The sequence below is a fragment of the Vanacampus margaritifer genome, chromosome 1 (assembly GCF_051991255.1).
Source record: "Vanacampus margaritifer isolate UIUO_Vmar chromosome 1, RoL_Vmar_1.0, whole genome shotgun sequence".
Lineage (NCBI taxonomy): Eukaryota > Metazoa > Chordata > Actinopteri > Syngnathiformes > Syngnathidae > Vanacampus > Vanacampus margaritifer.
In genome coordinates this window covers 64458997-64481283 of record NC_135432.1, presented here as the reverse complement: position 1 = coordinate 64481283, position 22287 = coordinate 64458997, and the positions used below count along the sequence as shown (strand labels likewise).

The window sequence follows — 22287 nt, the reverse complement described above, 5'->3', positions numbered from 1 at the left end:
AAAAGAAAAAAAAGAATTAATGGCAGTGAATGAGTTAATTTGATCATCAATTAGTTGTCGCATAGTCGTTGCTCAATATTTGTATTTTTCTAATCTGTTTGTCTACCCCAAAAACTAATAATAAGATGACTCACCAAAATGCAAACGTCTCATTCAGGTGTCCCAGTCGTGGGTCCGCCCTTTCAAACTCAACCTCCAGAGGAACTCGTTGAGGCGTCTCTATAGCAACGGGTTCCAGCACCTTGGCAACGCCGTGTCGATAAACCTGGGCAACAACGCTCTGCAGGACATCCGGGTGGGCGCCTTCCACGGCCTGGCCAAGCTGCGACGCCTCTACCTTCACGAGAACAAGCTGGAGGTCTTCAGGAATGACACCTTTGCCGGTTTGGAGGCTTTGGAGTACCTCCAGGTAGGCTGCGGAAATAGTCGCCGGCTGGCAGGCGGCCCGAGTGCCGCAATCTCCCCTGGAGATTTTTTGTTTTTTTGCCTCCTGATTCTCGCTTTTCCTGCCTAACTTCTTTTTTTCCTGATATGCTTAACACATTGTCGACAGGCCGTCTCATTCCATCTCCCGCATCGTAATTATATAAACAATCAATACTATCTGAAAACTGTGTTTTTTAAAACCTCTCCTGTAAACCATAGTCCCCAACCTTTTTTTGACCACGGACCGGTTCATACATGCCCACATGGTGGACCGGCAACCCAGTGGGTTGGGGGGGGGGCTTGGCTGTTCGTCGGCTGATTAATAAAAGGCTACGACAACAAACGCAAGTCACTACCATAACAAGGGTAACAAAACGCGATATAATTAGCACCTTGACATGTGTCAAGAGTCCGTCGTAAACAAAGAGAATCTGGTCACTTTTCAAAATAAAATATTTTTAAGCCTCAGCTAATCAATTAACCGGGAGTACAGTAAGTTTTTTTTTTATTCTTTCAACGGTCCAAAGGTGCCCACGGCCCGGTACAGGTCCGCGGCCCGGTGGTTAGGGACCACTGCCTTAGATCACCCATTGAAATCGAAGAGCAGAAGAAAAATGTAACATCCAGCAACACTATTTGTTCCATTTCATGGCCCAAATATGGGAATGATGTTGTAAACGTTGGTCGGTGCTTCTGACAAAGAAATTCTTGCCGGCTGCGACCGCTCACTGCCGCCCACCCTGCAGGCCGACTACAACGTGATTAAACGCATCGACAGCGGCGCTCTGAGGTTCCTATACCGGCTGCGGGTTCTCATCCTCAACGACAACCTGATCCCCGTCTTGCCGGCGCATCTCTTCAGGTGACTGATTTCGCAATGTGACAAGCCTTCCGTGCGGTCGTGGGCACGCGTGCCGACAATCTGGCCCAGTTTTTTTTTGTTTTTCTCTTCCCATCAAAGTCAGCCTCTAAAAAGATGTCGGTCTCTAAAAGATGATCCTGGACGGATTATCCGATGGTGTGGGATGTGTTAAGTAGTGATTTCTTTATTTATTTATTTGGAAGGATGATCCTGAATGATTATCCTGTGTTGTGGGCGGTTTTAAGAGCGTCTCTTAAAAGATGATCCTGAGCCTTTTTTTTTTCTAGATGATCCTGAGTGATTGTCTTGTGGTGTGGGGGGGGAAGATAACTAACACTGTGGAAAAGGTGCTAAATTTGTACCTTAAAGAGTCCAATGGATTGCCGCTGGAATAATACCACTTTTTAATAGTTTTTTTTAGCATACACATTACACTATTTAGGTGTCAAGTACATATTTGCCTACTTTGTCAGGGACGGGCAACATTCTAAAAATACTTCCCTACAGCACTTAAATCAGTTTTATGTTGTACAAAAGTACACAAGAACCGTCGACAGTTCGTTGGAAGTGTATTAAGTTGCCCATCCCTGGTCTAGATGACTAGTACTACTGTTAATAATTCTATTTTTTTTTTTTATAAAGCATTCACATTCATTCTTACATGTAAACACAGAAGTACAGACAAGGTCCTTTTATTATTTTGGGCAATTGATGTGCTATTTTGAACCATAAACAGGTTGATATATCAGTTATTGTTATATTGGCCCGTCATTGATGGATGGCCACATTTTGGCGAGTGCTTTATGATGCGAAGCCTGGAATAAATGCACGGACCGAAACGGGTTTACGTCCATCGATCCGGGTCAGTACAGATGGTCCTGTTCAGTCTGTGTATTTTTTTTTCCCCGAGGCTTCACTTGTAGAAAATGCATTTGCCAAAAAGGTGGGCATCCATCAATGATGTGCCGGCGTAACGGCGGAAGTGACCACCGTTGGAGTATATGCAAAAAAGTTGGACCTTGGAGAGCAAAAATGGATCCCAACAGTTTCCTTTTTTTTTACTCAGGATCATCTTTCCATGCATCCGACAATCAGACGTTTTCTGATTTCGATTATAAGCCCCGTTGCCAGTACGCGTGTCCCCCGCTTTATTGTCGACTAAAAGATGCCTTCATCATCAGACTTCTCAGCAGCCGCCGTTGCCCTTCATTAACTCCGCCCCCCCCTCCCTCCTCCTCCGCCTGCTCTAGATCTGTGTCGCTGACTCATCTGGACCTGCGGGGAAACCGTCTAAAGAGTCTGGCATACGCCGGAACCCTGGAATACGTGGGTCGCTCCCTCATGGAGATCCAGCTGGAGGAGAATCCCTGGAACTGCGGCTGCGAGGCGGTGCCGCTGCAGCAGTGGCTGGGCCGGATCCCCTACACGGCGGTGGTGGGGGACGTCACCTGCGAGTACCCCTTCCACCTCCACGGCAAGGATTTGAGGGAGATCCCTCGCAAGGAGCTTTGCGCGGAGCTCCCGGATAAAGACTTGCAAGCGGAAGGCGGCAGAACCCCCGGGGGCACGCAGACTCAACACTTGCCCCCGAATTCCAAGCCCAACCCCCACCCGGGGCGGGTCAGACCGACCAAACCCTCCTCCATGGTGCACGGCTCCCGTCAGAACACGCACACCTCCTCTACGTCCTCATCCTCGTCTTCCGCCGAGCGCCGGGACCGGGAGAAGGCCCCGAGGCCTACCAAGAGGCCCCGCCCCTCCAGGACACCGCCCACGTCGCGAAGCCCCAACCAGAACCCCCCCGTGGCCGGCTACCAGACCCGGCCGCCCATTCCCATCATCTGCCCGCTGGGCTGCACCTGCAACCTGCACATCACCGACCTGGGCCTGACCGTCAACTGCAAGGAGAACGGCTTCCTCAACGTGTCGCAGTTGACGCCGCGGCCGCTCAACGGGCGCAAGCTGTACCTGAGCGGGAACCTGATCCAGAGGATCTACCGCACCGACTTCTGGAACTTTTCCAGCCTGGACCTGCTGCACCTGGGGAGCAACCGCATATCGTACCTGCAGGAGGGCGCCTTCTCCAGCCTGAGCAGCCTGAGGAGCCTGTACCTGAACGGGAACAACCTGGAGAGGCTCAGCCCCGACATGTTCCTGGGGCTGCAGAATCTCAGGTACGGCGTCGCGACTGCATATTTGGCGGTTTGTTTACAAGTACGGGGAAATTAATTTGACTGTGCCGAGAGGTTGCGCGGCGATTAGCATTTGACGGAAGCTTGATTGAAAGGGAAGGCGGCCATTCTCTCTCGCGGGCTATCAATAGTCAGTCACACTGCCTGGCGGCAGGATTCAAGCTGAGGTGCGAGGCTGCCGTGAGTGACAACTCAGAAATGAACCAATGTTTGCTTTGTATATGCATGCGAGCGCCTTGATAAGGTGTTGAGATGTGCTCCTGATGAAATCACACTTTTGCCGGATTGTCATTCCGAGAGGTTCGGGTGATGTAGCGCGGTGGTTAACACGTCTGTTTCACAGTTCTGGTTCTCAATCTCATCTCTGCATGTTTGAAATGCAGGGTCACATTTCATGAGCCACATTGTGGTGGTCCCGGGTGCAACTTACCTCTCGCTCCGTTAGGCTCCTCCCACTCAGCGGCCCCTGTGATGAGGGCCTATAGAGAATGGATTGATGGATGTTCAGGTGACGCTTTTGGCAAACATCTACAGTCACTAATTAGATTTATTTTGTTATCCATCTTTAATATTTTAAGAGGAAAGACTGGACCTTGGAAAAAAAAAAAAAAAAAACACTAGTCCTGGACTCTGGGGTGAGCGAGTGCTAATTAATTTTAAAGCAGGCCTCATTTCAGCAGCAGAATTCTATTAACTAGCTGGCGCGCAAAGGAAAAGGATTTACTGGGGACTTGTGTTAAGTTCACTCTTAGTACTATTATCGATTTGGAAAAAGGCCTTGAAGATTGATCGTGTCCCCTGTCATAGTGTGATGTAACACACGGAGTCGGGCCACATGCGGCCCCGCTCCGGTCTTTGATCCCAACCACCAAACAATATTTGCTGCATTCATTTTGTCATTTCATTCCTAAAACGTCAATTTAATATTATTGTTAGCCTTCTGTGGCACAGTTTGAAAATGAACACTGTAAAAAAAAAAAAAAAAAAAACATCTATCTATCTATCTATCATTTCTTACCTTTCTGGGTCTTGTGTTCAAGAGCTTGCCCGTCCCTAATCGAACGTGACAATACAGCCCGGCTTGTCACACACGCACAAACGGACACACGCACACTCGTTGTGTTTTGACGGCGATCAGCTGCACGAATGGGGCGAAAAGTGCGTATTAAAACTAATTCCTGTATGGCTAATTTACATAAATATTCATTTATGTCATTATAATGTTGAGAGGCGAAGAGTGGCAATTTACCCACCGCTGCGCTTACTAAACGATCCGCTTGCAAACTTCATCATTTTGTTCCTTTTTTTTTTTTTTTTTTTTTTAAAAACATGTAATGAGTTTAATCAGGAATCACACCGGCGCATGCATATCACACACACACACACACACACACATAATTGCACACAATCATGCAGAAAGACAAACATACACACGCTGATTCTATTGCGGGGTCACTAACCTTTTTGAAACTGAGCTAATACCAGTTTGGTACGCACTTCTGAAATAACGAAATTTGCTAAAATTAAGAATGTCATGATACGTTTTTAATAATAATGAATGATAGTCGTTTTTGGGAGAATAAAGTTCACGTAATGATTGAATAGGAAACAGACGATTATCGATATGAATCTTTTTCCGTTTACCTTTTCATCATTTTTTTTTCTGGAGATTTTTTTTTTTCCTGTATTGTTCATTCGGTAATTTTACCGATTTGACATGTCATCATCATTGCTCTCCTTTTTTATATATATATATATATATATATATATACAGTATATATATATATTTTTTTTGTATGTGGGTGAATATGTGTGCGTGCATTCATTAGTTCACCTAAAACCTATAAAAAAAAATTAAAAAAAAAACTTTTCAAACGAGCCGATCTCCTCCTGTGCTGCAGGTACCTTTACTTCGAGTACAACGAGATCCGCCAGATGGAGCGGGGCACCCTGGACTCCATGCCGTCGCTGCAGCTCTTGTTCCTGAACGCCAACCTCCTGAGAAGTCTTCCTCTGGGCGTGTTTTCCGGCGTGAACCTCGCTCGGCTCAACCTGAGGAACAACCACCTACTGCAGCTCCCCACGGAGGGCGTGCTGGAGCACCTCACGGGCTTGGTGCAGGTTGGTTGATTTTGACGTATTTGATGGATGATTGTGGACATTTCAGTGCAGTTGCTTGCCTGCCATGAAGCATTTTCCTGAAAAAAAGAAGAAGAAAAAAAGGTGTAAAATATCCAAAGATTCCTGGTATGGCAAGGCAACAGAAAAAAGAGGGTATTTCGATATAGCGGATGAGTTGGACTGTTTTCATGAAAAAAATAACAAAATGGCGTCCACTAAACTTGTGAAAGTCCCATGAGAAAATTGAAGTAGTATCTTGAAGAAAATGTATTAGAAAATATGCCCCAAAAATCAAACAGTTTCACAATTCTTCAATAATTAGATTTTCGCAAAATCTCAAACTAGATCTCAAATCCACTAAATCACATGAGACTTCAGGGATCTTTTGAGATTTGAGCTGAGTAGTGCAAAATTCAATTTGTCATGAGTTAACTATTGAAGTCATGTGATTAATTATAATTAAAACTGAAACTAATAGAAATAGTTCAAAATGAATTTTTGACGTCTATAGCCGTCAATGGCAGCGAATGAGTTAATATCACGATACGTCCACGGCATTCTGTAAATTTCATAATAAACAAAAACTATTGGCGCAAAGTTCAATTTGTCATGAGTTAACTATTGAAGTCATGCGATTAATTATAATTAAAAAATAATAATTGTCTGACGCCTCTAATTTTTTTTTAGATTTTTCCTTTTTGTTTAATTACCTAATTATTTATTCACAAATTTTATATCTGTTCTAAATGTACAATACATTTTTTTTCCTAGGTTTTCATACTCTTGTTAACAAAAGTGGAAAAAAAAGTGAAACTAATAGAAATAATTCAAAACTAATTTTTGACGTCTATAGCCGTCAATGGCAGCGAATGAGTTAATATTACGGTACGTCCACTGCATTCTGTAAATTTCATAATAAACAAAAACTATTGGCGCAAAGTTCAATTTGTCATGAGTTAACTATTGAAGTCATGCGATTAATTATAATTAAAAAAAATTAATTGTCTGACGCCTCTAATTTTTTTTATATTTTTCTTTTATGTTTAATTACCTAATTATTTATTCCCAAATTTTATATCTGTTCTAAATGTACAATACATTTTTTTTCCTAGGTTTTCATACTCTTGTTAACAAAAGTGGAAAAAAATGTGAAACTAATAGAAATAGTTCAAAATGAATTTTTGACGTCTATAGCCGTCAATGGCAGCGAATGAGTTAATATCACGATACGTCCACGGCATTCTGTAAATTTCATAATAAACAAAAACTATTGGCGCAAAGTTCAATTTGACAAACCAACCAAGACTTCTGCTAAAACATGAGCTCAAATATTTAACTTCTAGTTTTGCTTTTCTGGAGACTTTTGTCCTAAAAGTCAACAAAAGACGTACGTTATTGTGATTTTTATTCTCCACACTTTTGTTGAACTCCAATTAAAACATGTCCGCATCATTTCTTTCAATTGACTTCATAAGCATTCAAATCTTCGCGTTCGGCTTTCCGGCATTCCCACGCGTCTTGTTTTGGAAACTCAACCTATCCTAACTGACGACGCACCAGACTGTGGTCAAGCATGTTGTGTAAACCAGAGTGAAATCTGGCAAGCGGCTTTCAGCAAACTATTATCTTGAGTGACAGCCGGGAGAGAGAGAACGGCATTGGCTCACCGTCGCTTGTTTACGACACACGCGCGCGCACAAATGCGCTTAAGTATATTTACTTTACACGTCAGACGACCAGATTAAAAGAAACTAACGCGCCGGTTGCCAAAACGTGTCATATTTTCACAGCTTGACGAAAAGCACAAAAACAAGCCCGGGCGACTCTTGGACCGAGCGACTGTATTTTCAGCGAGTTCGATATTTCCGCCCCTTTCGAAGGCTCTGATGTCCTGGCACCGATTACGTTGATGATTATTTGAAAACAAAAGAGTGAGGAATAACAAGGTCTCACGAACCAGATTCAAGAAGCGAAACTGACGGAAGATTACTGGTTTGTTGTTTTTTTTTTCTCGTCGTTATGTGTCTCACATTTGAAAAAATCGGTTAAGACAATGAAAATTGATATGTGGGTAACAAATAGTGGTGTCGCCTGGGCTGCTCGATTATGGGAAAAATAATAATTGTGATTATTTTGGCAATAATTGAAATCACGATTACTTATTGTTTGGTACAAAACAAGGAAATGTTTAAGCATTTAAAAATATTTAGACCAATAAAAAATTTTTTTTGAAACACTAGAATTATTTAAGCTCCTCTTGGACCAAACGGGATTTATAATAATAGATATTTATTTAATTATGTTGGCAAGAACGAGTGCAGCAGGACGATTTATTTATGAAAAATGTTTAATCATAAAATAAAAAAAATAAAAAATACTAAGACAAATAAAAGTATTTGAAACACTTTAATTATGCAAGTTCCTTTTGTATGAAACCAAATTTATTAAATTAGTTTTAAATTAAAAAAAAGGTGTAAATGTATAAATTTAAACAACTCAAAAATTTGTATTAATAAAAAAAAAAAAAATACGATTATGCTGATTTTGTAATCGTGGAGTGTAATAATTGAAATTGTAACTGAACGTCGATTAATTGCAGAGCTCTAGCTGTCACTATCGAATATTTTTAGAATCGATTAATTTATTGATTATTCAATTGATCCATCGACGAATTGGATTCATTTTGATTTTGCATTAAAGTGTATTACAAAAGCATTTCCCCCCCTGATTACTGTTGATTATCAAAAAGTGGGATTGATGTTGTACTATGTTATCGGTTCGCTCAAGTAAAAATGTCTTATTCTGATTAAACACAGAAGTCTTCTTTCACCAAGGACTACAGAAATCAGTGAATAATTACTGTTGACGTGCTGAAATCAGAGGATTTGGACAATTTGAAATGACAAAATGGCTCCAAACGATTACTCGATCATTAAAATAGTCGTCGATTAATCGATTAATTTTGACAGCTCTAGTTACAACGTGCCATACTATGGACCTCAAGGGTGTTAGGCGTCAGGACTGCAGGGCTTCCGGTTGTTTGGCAGCCATTAAGTCTGCGGCAAGGCTCCATTTCTACAAGATTGCGCTGCAGGTCGTGTTTAAGCCACCGAGGGAGCCGAGCTGAGGTACGTGTCGGGGGAGGAAGGGAGGGAACGCGCTAGCGGAGCACGGGACGCCAGGAGAGTATCTGAGAACCCAGGAGACCGGGATTACCGCACGGGAGGTTCTGGAGGACTGGGAATGCTCGGCGGAACACTAGAAGCGTGGCTTTGTTGTGGTCTCCAGAGGGTTGAAGAGCCGTTAGAAAAGGGTTGGCGGATGCTACAAGGCTCAGGCTTTTGGATTTTGTCGCGGAAGTGAAGCAAGGCCGGCCGTAGAATGGAGCAATGAGGAAAAGATGAGGATTCGGGTGCTAATAAAACAAGATTGGGGAGATTTCACTTTTGGCTCAATATACGTCCTCCATCGCAGTCAAAAATGGAAACAACACCCACTGAAAATTCCGCATTTGTTTTGGATCTTTAAAAAAAAAAAAAAAAACTTAAGAGTGTACATCTTAAAAAGAGCCAAAATAAGACAGATTTAAAAATAAGATTATCCTTAACTCTTTGACTGCCAAAAACATTAAATAACGTTTAGTAAAATCCTATGGAGGAGTGCCAAAGACGTTAAAAGACGTTTGTTTCAAAACAGAGGTGAAACTAACCATTTTCTATTGTTGATTACTGAAAAACGGAATAAGGTAGAAACAAACTTTTTTTTCTGATGAAAGATGAGAGTCCAATCTTTCATTTGGTAGTATGTGTGTTTCCATAGTCCAAACACATAATTTTCTATGGACCTTGAAAGATCAGTCAAAATGCTTAAAATCGGCTGGCACTGGGGACAACCCGTTTCTGAAAACATCTGGCAGTCAAAGAGTTAATGATGATCCTATTGTTTGGTGTGTTGAGACTCATTTTTGCTCCTCGATCTTGACAATGGCTGAAGTGATGACAGATGCATACCGAATTATTTTTTTATTTATTTTTTGAAAACAAACCGTAACTTTCGGTTGTGTGCCAAAATAATGACATCCAGGACGAGGAAGTTGCATTGCTCATTCCCGAGGACTGCTTGTGAAATTATGAATTTATATGTTCTGATTAATTTTTTTTAACTTTACAAAATCATTTTACGGGCCGGATTAAACCCCTTAGCGGGCCTGATCCGGCCCGCGGGCCGCATGTTTTAAACCTTAGCATATCAGTGTCCCATCACTGGTAAGCTATCGTGCAAATTCGGGATTTGTTTGTATTTCATTTGAAAAACTAAAAGAAAACAAGGCACTCTTGGATGATCCGAAACAAAACGAATAGTCCAAACAAACCCAAGTCAAAGTCACAAAACAAACAGCCACACAAAAGCTCACTAGGACATGGAGACGTGGCAATAAACAACAACAACTACAAACAGAAGCAAATGATCCAACAACATGTTTCGAAATTTTTAAGCAAATTTTGTGAAAATGCGCAAAACGGATATTGTGAATATTGAGAGGGGGACTCCGCCGCTGTAGGTGGCGCTATACACCATAGAGATGTGAGAAGAAAAACAGGAAGTGACTGCTCGTATGAGTTTGCTTTTGTAGTTCTTTATAAATTGTATTGTTTCTTTGCTGTTTTCCATCTAAGATGGCATTTAATAATTGCTTCTTTAATTAATTCCAAAAAGATTTCAGTTCCCCCCCCCCCCCCCAAAACATACCTTATTTTATCGTCCGACATTGCTTTGTGACTACAAACGTACGTGTGATGTAAATGTTTCCATTAGCCAAATTAGCATTTTTTATTTTTTTTTTTTGCGATACGCTTCAAAATCGACCCCCAAAATTTTGGGCCCTTTTTCAAATTTAATTTTTGCATTTCTTGAAAATTCGACCAAAAAATGGGCGGATGAAAACTGTTAGATATTATTAACATTTAAATTCTTTATTTTCATATATTAACCATTGTTATACATTATTAACATCTTAATTCTTTATATTAACCATGTTGAAAGGTTTTATAGACGTGTAAAGAAAGTAGTGTTGAACTCAGTATCATTTGACCTTAAGCTGGGACATATTATTTGGTCTAGAAGTTCCTTCTCTGTGGGAAAACACATTTGGTCCTTGAGAACAGAATCTGTTTCGAACGCGCACCCCTGACTCTGTTTTCGCCATCGCTCATGGAAAAGTACCCAGAGAGTATGTTTTGTCTACAAATGAAAGAGAGGCGGTCGGTTTTAACTATAAGAAGCCATTTTACACGCGGAAGAGACACATTCGGCACTGAAATTCCACCTGTTAAGTGATGAATTGGAGTCTGTTACGATGTCCAGAGATCTCTGTTAGATTAAAATCATTTTTGCAAAGGTGTTTTTCTGCCTTCAAGTTTTGGAACACGCAAAGAGGACAAAATATTTTATTCCTCTTTCAAAACCCAACTAGTGACTGAACACCGGAGCAGGTTGACGAGCACAGGTGGAGACAAAAGACCTAGCGAGCTGGACAAGACATGACTTGGAACATTCGGTGCGTGGTCACGTCACAATGTGCACCGGCGGCCTCTACAGGTCATCACCGGCATGATTTTTTTCACGCCAGGTTGGCCTTCCGGACGCATTCCACCCATGGATGAACGGCAGCATGTAACCACCAATGCATGATTACATCCGAGGGAGCTTATTTATTTCCCCCCCGTCGAGCTCAGTTGTCGGCGTTTTGCCGCATTTCTCCGTAATAGTCCTTTTTCCATTTTCATTTTAAGCTGCGCTTTCTCTTGACCTCAATTGTAATATACTGTTAACATTGTTTCATCTAAAAACAAGCGAGATGTAAGAAGCACAGCTGCCGTCTTTCTCCATCATCGGCGCCGCCGCGCGTGGCGTCGCTGCACGCGGGGACCGCGGCGGCACCACCGCGGGAAGATTTCAAGTGACCGCATTTGCATAAGTGCTCTTCATAAATCAGCAGAAAGACAAACCCGACTCCGCCAGAGTGTCGCGCTTTCGCGCGTCTGACCTTGCAGTCACGTGACGAGACACAATGAGGCGATGAGGGCGGATGTTGGACCGCTGGAGATTTTGCCCTCGAGTGCGCGTCGTCTAGCGGAGCTTTTCTTCGAGGTGCGGCGGGCGTGGATTAGCATCGGCGGCGGCTTTGGCTTCTTCTCCGAGGCGGGCTGGCTGGCGGTCGGTCGTGGGCGGGGCTTCGCGAGCCGTTTCCTTCAAGTTTGCTCAGGGAAAGGACGGCAAAAGTCAGACTGTTTTTGATGACGTCGGTGAGCGTTCAGCGTTCGCGAACCGCTGCCTGCTAACTTTGTAATTCTGCTGGAGAGCAAATGGCTTCCTATTGTTTATGATCAGCATTTGAGGTGCTAGCCACCAGCTAGCTCACGAGCTAACAGGCTTGGGCCTAATGAGAAGAAATAAATAACCTGCAATGGATGCGAGTTCATGCCAAATGCTGAAATGCGTCACTAGGCACCGTTTTAGCCACGCCCACAAAGTCATGAAACCTGAAATCCTCAGCACAGACTTGAAGTACTTTACGAACACAGCCTTGTTCGCTTCAAGTCAAGCAATTTATCTTCTAATTAGGGCCGATGTAGATTTATTGTAAAGGACAATGACAGACTAAATTCTGTTAACCGATTAATCGGCAGATTAATAAAAAAATTTTTTTAAATCAACCTTTTTTGCCATTTTTTGGGAGGGCTATTGGAATGTCATTATCTTTGTTTTTTGTTGTAATATGTTAATGTATAAAGAAACATATGGCATTTAAAAAGCACTAATATCTGTCGATTAGATCAGCCAATTGATTAATCGGCCGATTAATACAAAAAAATATAACGAATAAAGTAACTTTTTTTTTGGGTGTTTGTTAACTTAATATTTTTGTTATCTTTGTTGTTGTAATATGTTAATGTACATAAAGAAAAATATGTCATTTAAAAGCGCTTTTTTGGGGGGGGGGGATTCCAATGTATCTTTGTCTTTTGTTGTAATTTGTTAATGTATAAAGAAAATGGCAAAAATTGGTTTAAAAGCGCTAATATCTGCCGATTAATGCGAAAAGTATAAGCAATAAAATAACTTATTTTTTGCTATTTGTTAACTTTAACTTAAAAATGGCAAAAATCGACCTTTTTGGCTTTTTTTTTGTGTGTGTGTGGGGGGGGGGGGATTTAATGTCATTTTGTCTTTTGTTGTAATATTTTAAATGTGTAAGAAAAGAAAAAGAAAAAAATGGCAAAAATTGGTTTAACAGCGCGACTATCTGCCGATTAATGCAAAAAATATAAGCAATAAAATAACTTATTTTTTGCTATTTGTTAACTTTAACTTAAAAGTGGCAAAAATCGACCTTTTTGGCATTTTTTTGTGTGTGTGTGTGTGTGTGTGTGGGGGGGGGGGGGTTAATGTAATTTTGTCTTTTGTTGTAATATTTTAAATGTGTAAGAAAAGAAAAAGAAAAAAATGGCAAAAATTGGTTTAACAGCGCGAATATCTGCCGATTAATGCAAAAAATATAAGCAATAAAATAACTTATTTTTTGGTATTTGTTAACTTTAACTTAAAAGTGGCAAAAATCGACCTTTTTGGCATTTTTTTGTGTGTGTGTGTGTGTGTGTGTGGGGGGGGGGGGGGTTAATGTAATTTTGTCTTTTGTTGTAATATTTTAAATGTATAAGAAAAAAAAAAGAAAAAAAATGGCAAAAATTGGTTTAAAAGAGCTAATATCTAATATAATTTATTGGGCCAACTGATTAATGAGCCGGGCCCTCCTTCTAATAATGCCCTGCTGTTGTTAGCTCATATAATACATACAGAGCTAAAGCGTGTGTTGAGCTCCGTCTCCGTCGGTGGTTCACTTTCTGTGCTCCGCATGCATTCAAAATCAACCCATTGTCACAATCATAAGCGTGCCGAGCTTAAGACTCTTTGCCAGCGTCAAGAACAGGATTAGACCTTAACACCCACTCATAGACACCATGCAAAAAACACCTCCCTGCGAGCACTCTCAAAAAGACATTAAAAAATACTTAAAAGTCACCATAACGACTTTTCTCTCGAAAGGAGGGAAAAAAAAAAAAAAAAAGTCAAGTGATTCAGCGTTTGAGTCGAGGCCAGAAATGATTACGGTTGGGGAAATAAGCACTCTGGGAGCGCTCGTTCTGGTAATGGCCACGCTCAAAACAAACACACCCTCCGCTGGAGTGACGGTTCTGCACAAAAGCATACACGGAGGCCTCCACGTGAAGTCGCCAGATTTAAGACGCGCATGTACGTACGGTATAATCACTTCATGAATATTCGCTGAGATGCGGAGGCGGTAACGCGTGTCATTTTCTCACGCTGATATGTGGGTCACAATCCACCAGAGACTTTGGCGGGGATGCAAACAAACAGCAAAAGAAAAGCTTGTGAAAACCACAGCGGGCTGCGTCTGTCACCTATGTAACCTGCTTCTTTTTTTTTTTTTGCCCACAATTTCATACAAGTTGTTTGAACTCATTCACTGCCATTGACGGCTATAGACGTCAAAAATTCATTTGAACTATTTCTATTAGTTTCACATTTTTTCTACTTTTGTTAACAAGAGTATGAAAACCTATTTTTTTTATTGTACATTTAGAACAGATATAAAATGTGTGATTAATTGTGAGTTAACTAGTGAAGTCATGTGAGTAAAAATTTTAATCGCCTGACGCCACTCATTTTTAATAATCTTTTCTTTTTTTAATGAAGGACTACTGAAATCAGTTAATTACAGTTGCTATGCTGAAATCAGAGGATTTGGACAATTTTAAATAAAAAAAATGGCTCAAAATGATTACTTGAATTGATTATTAAAAATAAAAAGAGATTATTAAAAAATTAGGGGTGTCAGGCGATTAAATTTTTTAATTTTAATTTAACATTTGTGATTAATTGTGAGTTAACTAGTGAAGTCATGTGATTAATTACGATTAAAAACATTTAATCGCCTGACACGATAAAAAAAAAAAAGATTCTAAAAAATTTGGGGCGTCAGTCGATTAAATTTTCTTTTCTGAATTAATTGCATGACTTCACTAGTTAACTCACGATTAATCATAAATTCTAAATGTACAATAAAAAAAATCTAGGTTATCATACTCTTGTTAACAAAGACTAGTGAAGGCATGCGATTAATTACGATTAAAAAAATTAATTTAATAATAAAATTAAATAATTTAAATTTGTAATTGTGATTAATCGCATGACTTCAATAGTTAACTCACGATTAATCAGACATTTTATATCTGTATTTCTATATATATATATTTTTTTAATCTAGGTTTTCATACTCTTGTTAACAAAAGCGGGAAAAAAATGTGAAACTAATGAATTTTTGACGTTTATAACCGTCAGTGGCAGTGAATGAGTTAAAAAAAAAACATGTCGATGACATGCTGACCTATTCGAAATGGATCTCTTTTGGAATCCGAATCGAGCAAAGGCGCATTACGGATCATGAAACAAATGTAAATGTTGAACCACGATTACCCAAGTAAAGAAAATGCCGTTTTTAAATTGCTGATTTGACATATGACGGAAAAATCGACTCAACGCTAACTTACCCCGTAATTGCCCCCTAAACCTAATAACTCGTTGGGTCATCCTCAGCAGAAGCAAGTGGAACCAAGCGTTTTCTATAAAAGGGCAATGAGTCTTTCTGTGGCGATATTTTGTCCCGTCCTTCCTTGCAGAATTGCTTTAATTCAGCAACGCTGGAGGATTTTCGAGCATGAATGGTCATTATAAAGGTCATGCGCAGCGTTTCGACGGGAATCAAGTCTGAACTTTGGCGAGGCCATTCTGCTGCTGCTGTGTTTTGGATCGTTGTCGTGTGGCAGAACTCAGGTGTGCTTCACTTTATAAACAAACAATCTCTGTTTTCGAGATTTTCTGCTAAAGCGCAGAATCGATTGATAAATGTCAATTGCAAACCGTAATCCTATTAACAAGTCTGGCGGTCATCAGGCTCGGGTGTGGTCAGTGAAAATGAACTCAGCTTTGCAAAAAAATAAAAAATGATTAGCTACACTCCTTAAAACGGCACCACTTAGCTTGAAATCGTTTTTCCTTGCTTAATAAATAAAATCACCATTTCAAAACTGCTTTTTTTGTTTAAATGGGTTATTTTTCTCTGATTGCGCAAAAAAGAATTTGAGAAGAGGGCAAGTTTTTTTTTTATTGTACTATTAGAACAGATATAAAACGTGTGATTAATCGTGAGTTAACTATTGAAGTCATGCGATTAACTCATTCGCTGCCATTGACGGCTATAGACGTCAAAAATTCATTTGAAGTATTTCTACTTAACATTTTTCCCACCTTTGTAAACAAAAGTATGAAAACCTAGAATTTTTTTTATTGTACATTTTGAACAGATATAAAATTTGCAATTAATCGTGAGTTAACTATTGAAGTGATGCGATTAATTACAATTAAAAACATTTAATCGCCTGACACGATTAAAAAAAAAAAAGATTATAAAAAATTTGGGGCGTCAGGCGATTAAATTTTCTTTTAGTAATTAATTGCATGACTTCACTAGTTAACTCGTGATTAATCACAAATTTTATATCTGTTCTAAATGTACAATAAAAAAAATTCTAGGTTTTCATACTCTTGCTAACAAAAGTGGGGAAAAAAATTTAAACTAATAGAAATAGTTCATATGAATTTTTGACGTCTATAGCCATCAATGGCAGTGAATGAGTTAATTAGAATTAAAAAATGTTAATCTCCAGACGCGATTTAAAGATTATTAAAAATTTGAGGCATCAGGCGATTCAATTTTTTACTCGTAATTAATCGCATTGACTTCACTAGTTAACTTACAATTAATCACACATTTTATATCTGTTCTAAATATACAATAAAAAAATATATAGGTTTTCATACTCTTGTTAACAAAAGTAGAAAAAATGTAAAACTAATAGAAATAGTCAAAATGAATTTTTGACGTCTATAGCCGTCAATGGCAGTGAATGAGTTAAGTTTCAACCAAACAGCTGAATCAAAATTGTTGACGTCTATAGCCATCAACGGCAGCGAATGAGTTAATTACAAATAAAAAATGTTAATCTCCAGACGCGATTTAAAGATTATTAAAAATTTGAGGCGTCAGGCGATTACATTTTTTAATCGTAATTAATCACAGTGACTTCACTAGTTAACTCACAATTAATCACACATTTTATATCTGTTCTAAATATACAATAAAAAATATATAGGTTTTCATACTCTTGTTAACAAAAGTAGTAAAAATGTAAAACTAATAGAAATAGTCAAAATGAATTTTTGACGTCTATAGCCGTCAATGGCAGTGAATGAGTTAAGTTTCAACCAAACAGCTGAATCAAAATTGTTGACGTTTTGGGATAAGAATCAAGCCCACGCAAGCTACATGTCAGCCACGTGAACCACTGCGCAACGTTTTGCTTGTTTGAAACAGAAATATAGACAAATGACAGCTGTCCCGTTCCACCCTAATAGTCAGTAACTTTGTGGGTCGCTCACAAGGGCGAAGAACACACAGTGCGTCTTGGCAGCTTTTTTCCCCCCCTCATCTTTATGACACTTGCAACTATCAGAGCAATGAAAATGATCCATGACCTTCTGTGAAAATATGCTTTTGCTAAACACTTCCCGAGAGGATAAAGCAAGGGTTCGGATTTTCAGGATACGGCTCACGTACGGTGTTGTCATGTTAAAGCGAGCCAGCTGCCAACTTTTTTGTGAAGATAACGACCATGATATTGAAACTGCTGTGACAAGATAAAGCCCTAACAATCGCTACGTTAGCTTCTTGTGCTAGCCACCAGCAGTCTAGCTTGTGAACCAAATGACTTATTTGGATCCCCTTTGACTGTTTTGTGATGGTTTGACAAGATGTAAACCGCTACGTTAGCTTCTTGTGCTAGCCACCAGCAGTCTAGCTTGTGAACCAAATGACTTATTTGGATCCCCTTTGACTGTTTTGTGATGGTTTGACAAGATGTAAACCGCTACGTTAGCTTCTTGGTGATAGCTAGCTGCCAGCTTTTTGTGAACTAATTGACCGTGATTTGACCGTGACTTTAGCTTCTCACGCTAGCCGCAGACTGGCTAGCTGTCAACTTGTTCTTTCACATAACCAAAGACACAACATTGACAAACACAACGGCTAAAGACATTCAGAAGCTTAAGGTGCGAAAACAAAATTGCTCTCCAAAATGACTAAAATAATGTAAGAATGCAAAACTTTTAAACACATAAAAGGAGATTTCAATATTTCCAAAGCATTTAAACCTAAATAATTAAAAGTAGCTTTCTAAAATTACTAAAAAAAAAAATTTAAAAAAAGGGAAACTGACCTTAACCAAAAGGTAAGGAGGGAAAAAAAGCAAGATTTTTAACCTGAATTTAAAAGCATTCACAAGCAAGCAAAACGTGTTGTGATAATCAATATTGATGTCATCGAGGTTGAAAATAATTGGAATTCGGCTTTAATAGCTCAAAGACTTTCACTTTTCTCATTTTCTGGCCCCCGTGAGAGCACGCCGGTGGCCCGCGATGATCCCGCCGAAGCGGGACGCCGACGTGGCGTGACTTAATCATATTAATATTGATCTGGGCCGCGATCATTGTCTAGTAGTCTATTAACAGATTAGCTGCCTGTCAATAAAAAAAAAAGCTCTTTATTTTCACGCCGTTGCCGCACATTCTTTTATCTGCCTGACAAAAAAAAATAAATACGCCCGTGGATATAATTCTAATCGCGGCGGTGAAGATTTCACGACAAGCTGTGTGGAGTATACTAATGTATTTTCATGTCGCGGTGGATGACGGGCTCTGTATTATTTAGCTTTGCGGGGAAGACCAAAGCAGCAGCATCCGACGCTTTCTGTCATAAAACGACACACGCGGATGTCATAATAAGACGTACTTTTCCACGGCGCATCCTCCAAATGTTGTTATCGTCAAACTGTGACACTGCTTTGGACAAAAATGGCCAACTTCCTGTTCCATTTGGAGCAGGGCTCCTTAATTCTTTGACTGCCAGACGTTTTCAGAAACGGGTTGTCCCCAGTGCCAGCCGATTTTAAGCATTTTGACTGATCTTTCAATGTCCATAGAAAATGATGTGTTTGGACTATGGAAACACACATACTAACAAATGAAAGATTGGACTCTCATCTTTCATCAGAAAAAAAAAGTTTGTTTCTACCTTATTCCGTTCTTCAGTAATCAACAATAGAAAATGGTTAGTTTCACCTGTTTTGAAACAAACGTCTTAACGTCTTTGGCACTCCTCCATAGGATTTTACTAAACGTTATTTAACGTTTTTGGCAGTCAAAGAGTTAAAAGTGACATTTTCTGGACTGAATGCAAAACGGCGGATTCTAACCAAAATTGCCATTTTCTGTTCAATAGAGAAAACGGGTCTCTGGGATTTTTTTTGTGTGCATCGTGACAACTGGTGAAATTGGTGTCAGGGATTTTTTTTTTTTCCTTCTGTCTTTCTTTGTAGAATGTTCCAACAACTTCATCAAGACATTCAAATGATTTGATCAATATGTTCAAACGATTTATTAGTACGTTCAAACGACAGCCCAATCAAAATTTTACTTGTCATGTCAAATCGGTAAAATTACCGAATGAACAATACAAAAAAAAAAAGAAGAAAAAAAAAAAATTATTTTACTTCTACAGATTTGTAGAGAAGGCTCAATAAAAAAAAATAATAATAAAAAATAAAATAAAAATCTGCCAATAATCAGCTTTTCTATAGTCCTCGTTAGGGTCACGTGTGAGCCGGACTCCATCCCAGCTAGCTTTGGGTGAGAGGCGAGGTCCACCCTTGACTGGTCGCCAGACAATTGCAGACCTTCACTCTCACATTCACACGACAATTTACAACCTAAAACGCATGTTTTTGGAGGGAAGCCGGGATTCGAACCCAGAACGTCAGTGCTGCGATATAGACGCTGTAGCCGCTACCTTACCGTGCTGCCCGTTGTGTTTCATGACAGCCTCCTAAAAAGTGGCAATAATAATGATTTGAGGAAAGAAAAAAAAAAGCTTTGTTGTGTGGCCAAAGCAGTCTATTAATTCATGCTAATTATATTCCAAAGTGTTATTAATAATTTCTGTTTATGCTCACAAGCCACATAAAAAAAAAACGACCAAAAAATGTTTTGTTTTCCGTGCGCCGCTTAAGTTGGCGGTATTAATTTTTCTAAAAAGCCTTGGCGTTAATTACACGCCGGTTTCCCCTCTGGCGCGTGACCCGCCCGCAACCAGCGCCTGTCAACGTACTAACTGACGTCGCGTAATTTACACTCGCCGCCCCGTCAAAGCTCCCGTTTGGATTGACAGCCCGACAGTAAATAGGCCGCACCGTGAGCCGGCGTAGAGATTGTAAACAGCAGAAGGTCACAAGGAGAATGTGAGCGGACCCCCCGGAGGAGAAAGTAAGGGGGGGGGGTGGGGTGTAGGATGACATTTTGCTGAATGTTTTACAACTTTGTCAAAATATTGAAATAAAAAAAAATATATATCACAATTTTATATAAATAAATGTCAGGATTTTGTAGTGTCGAGTGGATATCGCAATGTAGTCAAATACAATTTTCAAATTGCAAAATCGGCTTTATTTCAGTTGGACATTTTGCTGAATGTTTTACAACTTTGTCAAAATATTGAAATAAAAAAATATATATCACAATTTTATAGGAATAAATGTCAGGATTTTGTAGTGTCGAGTGGATATCGCAATGTAGTCAAATACAATTTTCAAATTGCAAAATCGGCAAAAGCGGCTTTATTTCAGTTGGTAGGCTTCATTTTGTTCAGTGCTTAAGAAGTGCACATGTTAACATATCATAGTTTCTCTTAACATGAAAAGTTGAAGTGACAAATCCACAGATTTTTTTTATTATTATTGTTGTAATACAAAAACATAACTACTGACTTATATTTACGCCACATTTGTTGGGTCGCACTTTGTGAAGCTAACATCGTGAACGCTTAAAAACGATTCATAAACATGATTATACATTGATTTCAAAACTCAACTACTCAAAACTACTGTGTGTGTATTTTTAACTCTTTGACTGCCAAAAACGTTAAATAACGTTTAGTAAAATCCTATGGAGGAGTGCCAAAGACGTTAAAAGACGTTTTTTTTTTCAAAACTGAGGTGAAACTAACCATTTTCTATTGTTGATTACTGAAAAACAGAATAAGGTAGAAACAAACTTTTTGTTCTGATGAAAGATGAGAGTCCAATCTTTCATTTGGTAGTATGTGTGTTTCCATAGTCCAAACACATAATTTTCTGTGGACCTTGAAAGATCAGTCAAAAATGCTTAAATCGGCTGGCACCCACGGCATCCCTTTTCTGAAAACGTCTGGCAGTCAAAGAGTTAAGAATAAAGTGAAACGAGGCTGGGACTTTGGAGAAACTTGCACAAAAAAAAAAAAAAAAGTACTGCTACATTGACATTTTGCTGAATGTCATAAATCTCAAGTTTTAAGTAGCCTTAATTAAGACGGAAGCAAAAATGCCAGCTGCGGCCCTCCAGTTAGCCGTGACATCGCACAAATGACAACGCAAAGAATTTCATGTTTTAGCGCGATACATTTCACATTTTAACCTGAGAAAGTTTCGTGCGTGTATGTGATAAATTTTAAAACGTGAAATTTCACATTTGAACTTGATAAACGTTTTAACATGATAACATTTCACAATAAAATGTGGTATTTTCCCCGTTGCTATAACATGACAAATAAAACGGTATAGTGTGCTACGTTTTACATTATAATATGTTAAATTTCACATTTTCAGCTTTTTAGCCTCCTTGGACGTGATTTTTCCACGGACGCCCGATGGATCCTTTACAATGGCAAAGTACAATTGCGCACCGACGCGTCTGGTCTAAATTTAAACTCACGGACGGCCTCCGTCTTCACCGTCTTCATTGTGAAAATGAAAGATTTCCTCTTGTAGTACAACTTGTGAAGGCGTCGCTTTAAAGGCAACACTTGAGAGGCGTACAAGTCGTCTGCTCGCTTCCTAACATCTTTTATTGATGGCAAATCACGCTTTTTATAGCCGCGCCGTAAACGCCGGGCGCTTCGCCGTTTCCATGACCCAGGAGTGGAATTATTTACATTTCGAAGTGCTCTTCAAAAACATAAAAAAAAACATGAATTGCAATCATCGCACTTATCATCTTTAGAGATAATGGTTATAGTTTTTTTTTTTTTTTTTTTTTAATGAGATAACTGTTTTCCTAGTAGTAAAACGTAGAGCCAGGAGAATAAGTAAAACCCAAATTTGTAAAAAATATCGTGCACTAGAATTTTATACTGGGTCAATATGACCCGCTTTATGTTTCATTCCGAAAAATCGAGGACAATGCGTTTATATTTACAAAAACAAAGACTGCCAAAAAAATCCTAATTACAAATCAAAATAAATTAAATTTTAATAGTAACATTTTTTCTAGATTTTCAAATGGGATTCTCTTTTTGCTTAATCATCACAAAATATCACAAAGCCAATGCAAATAGAACACAATTTAAATTCAAAAGAAAAAAGTAAAACCAACATTGTTAATGTAATCCCAATTTTTGAA

The 22287-nt window shown here is 39.3% G+C and overlaps 1 protein-coding gene across 4 annotated transcripts in view; it reads left to right on the top strand.

The window, feature by feature from the left end:
- The window catches only part of LOC144048675 (SLIT and NTRK-like protein 3), a 46869-nt gene that overhangs the window by 22767 nt on the left and 1815 nt on the right, over window positions 1–22287 (top strand). For all 4 annotated transcript variants that reach the window (XM_077560902.1, XM_077560916.1, XM_077560910.1 and 1 more), the window contains 4 exons: window positions 158–409; window positions 1173–1288; window positions 2539–3462; window positions 5382–5601. In XM_077560902.1, coding sequence (XP_077417028.1) covers window positions 158–409; window positions 1173–1288; window positions 2539–3462; window positions 5382–5601 — 1512 coding nt within the window. The remainder of the gene's footprint in view (window positions 1–157; window positions 410–1172; window positions 1289–2538; window positions 3463–5381; window positions 5602–22287) is intronic.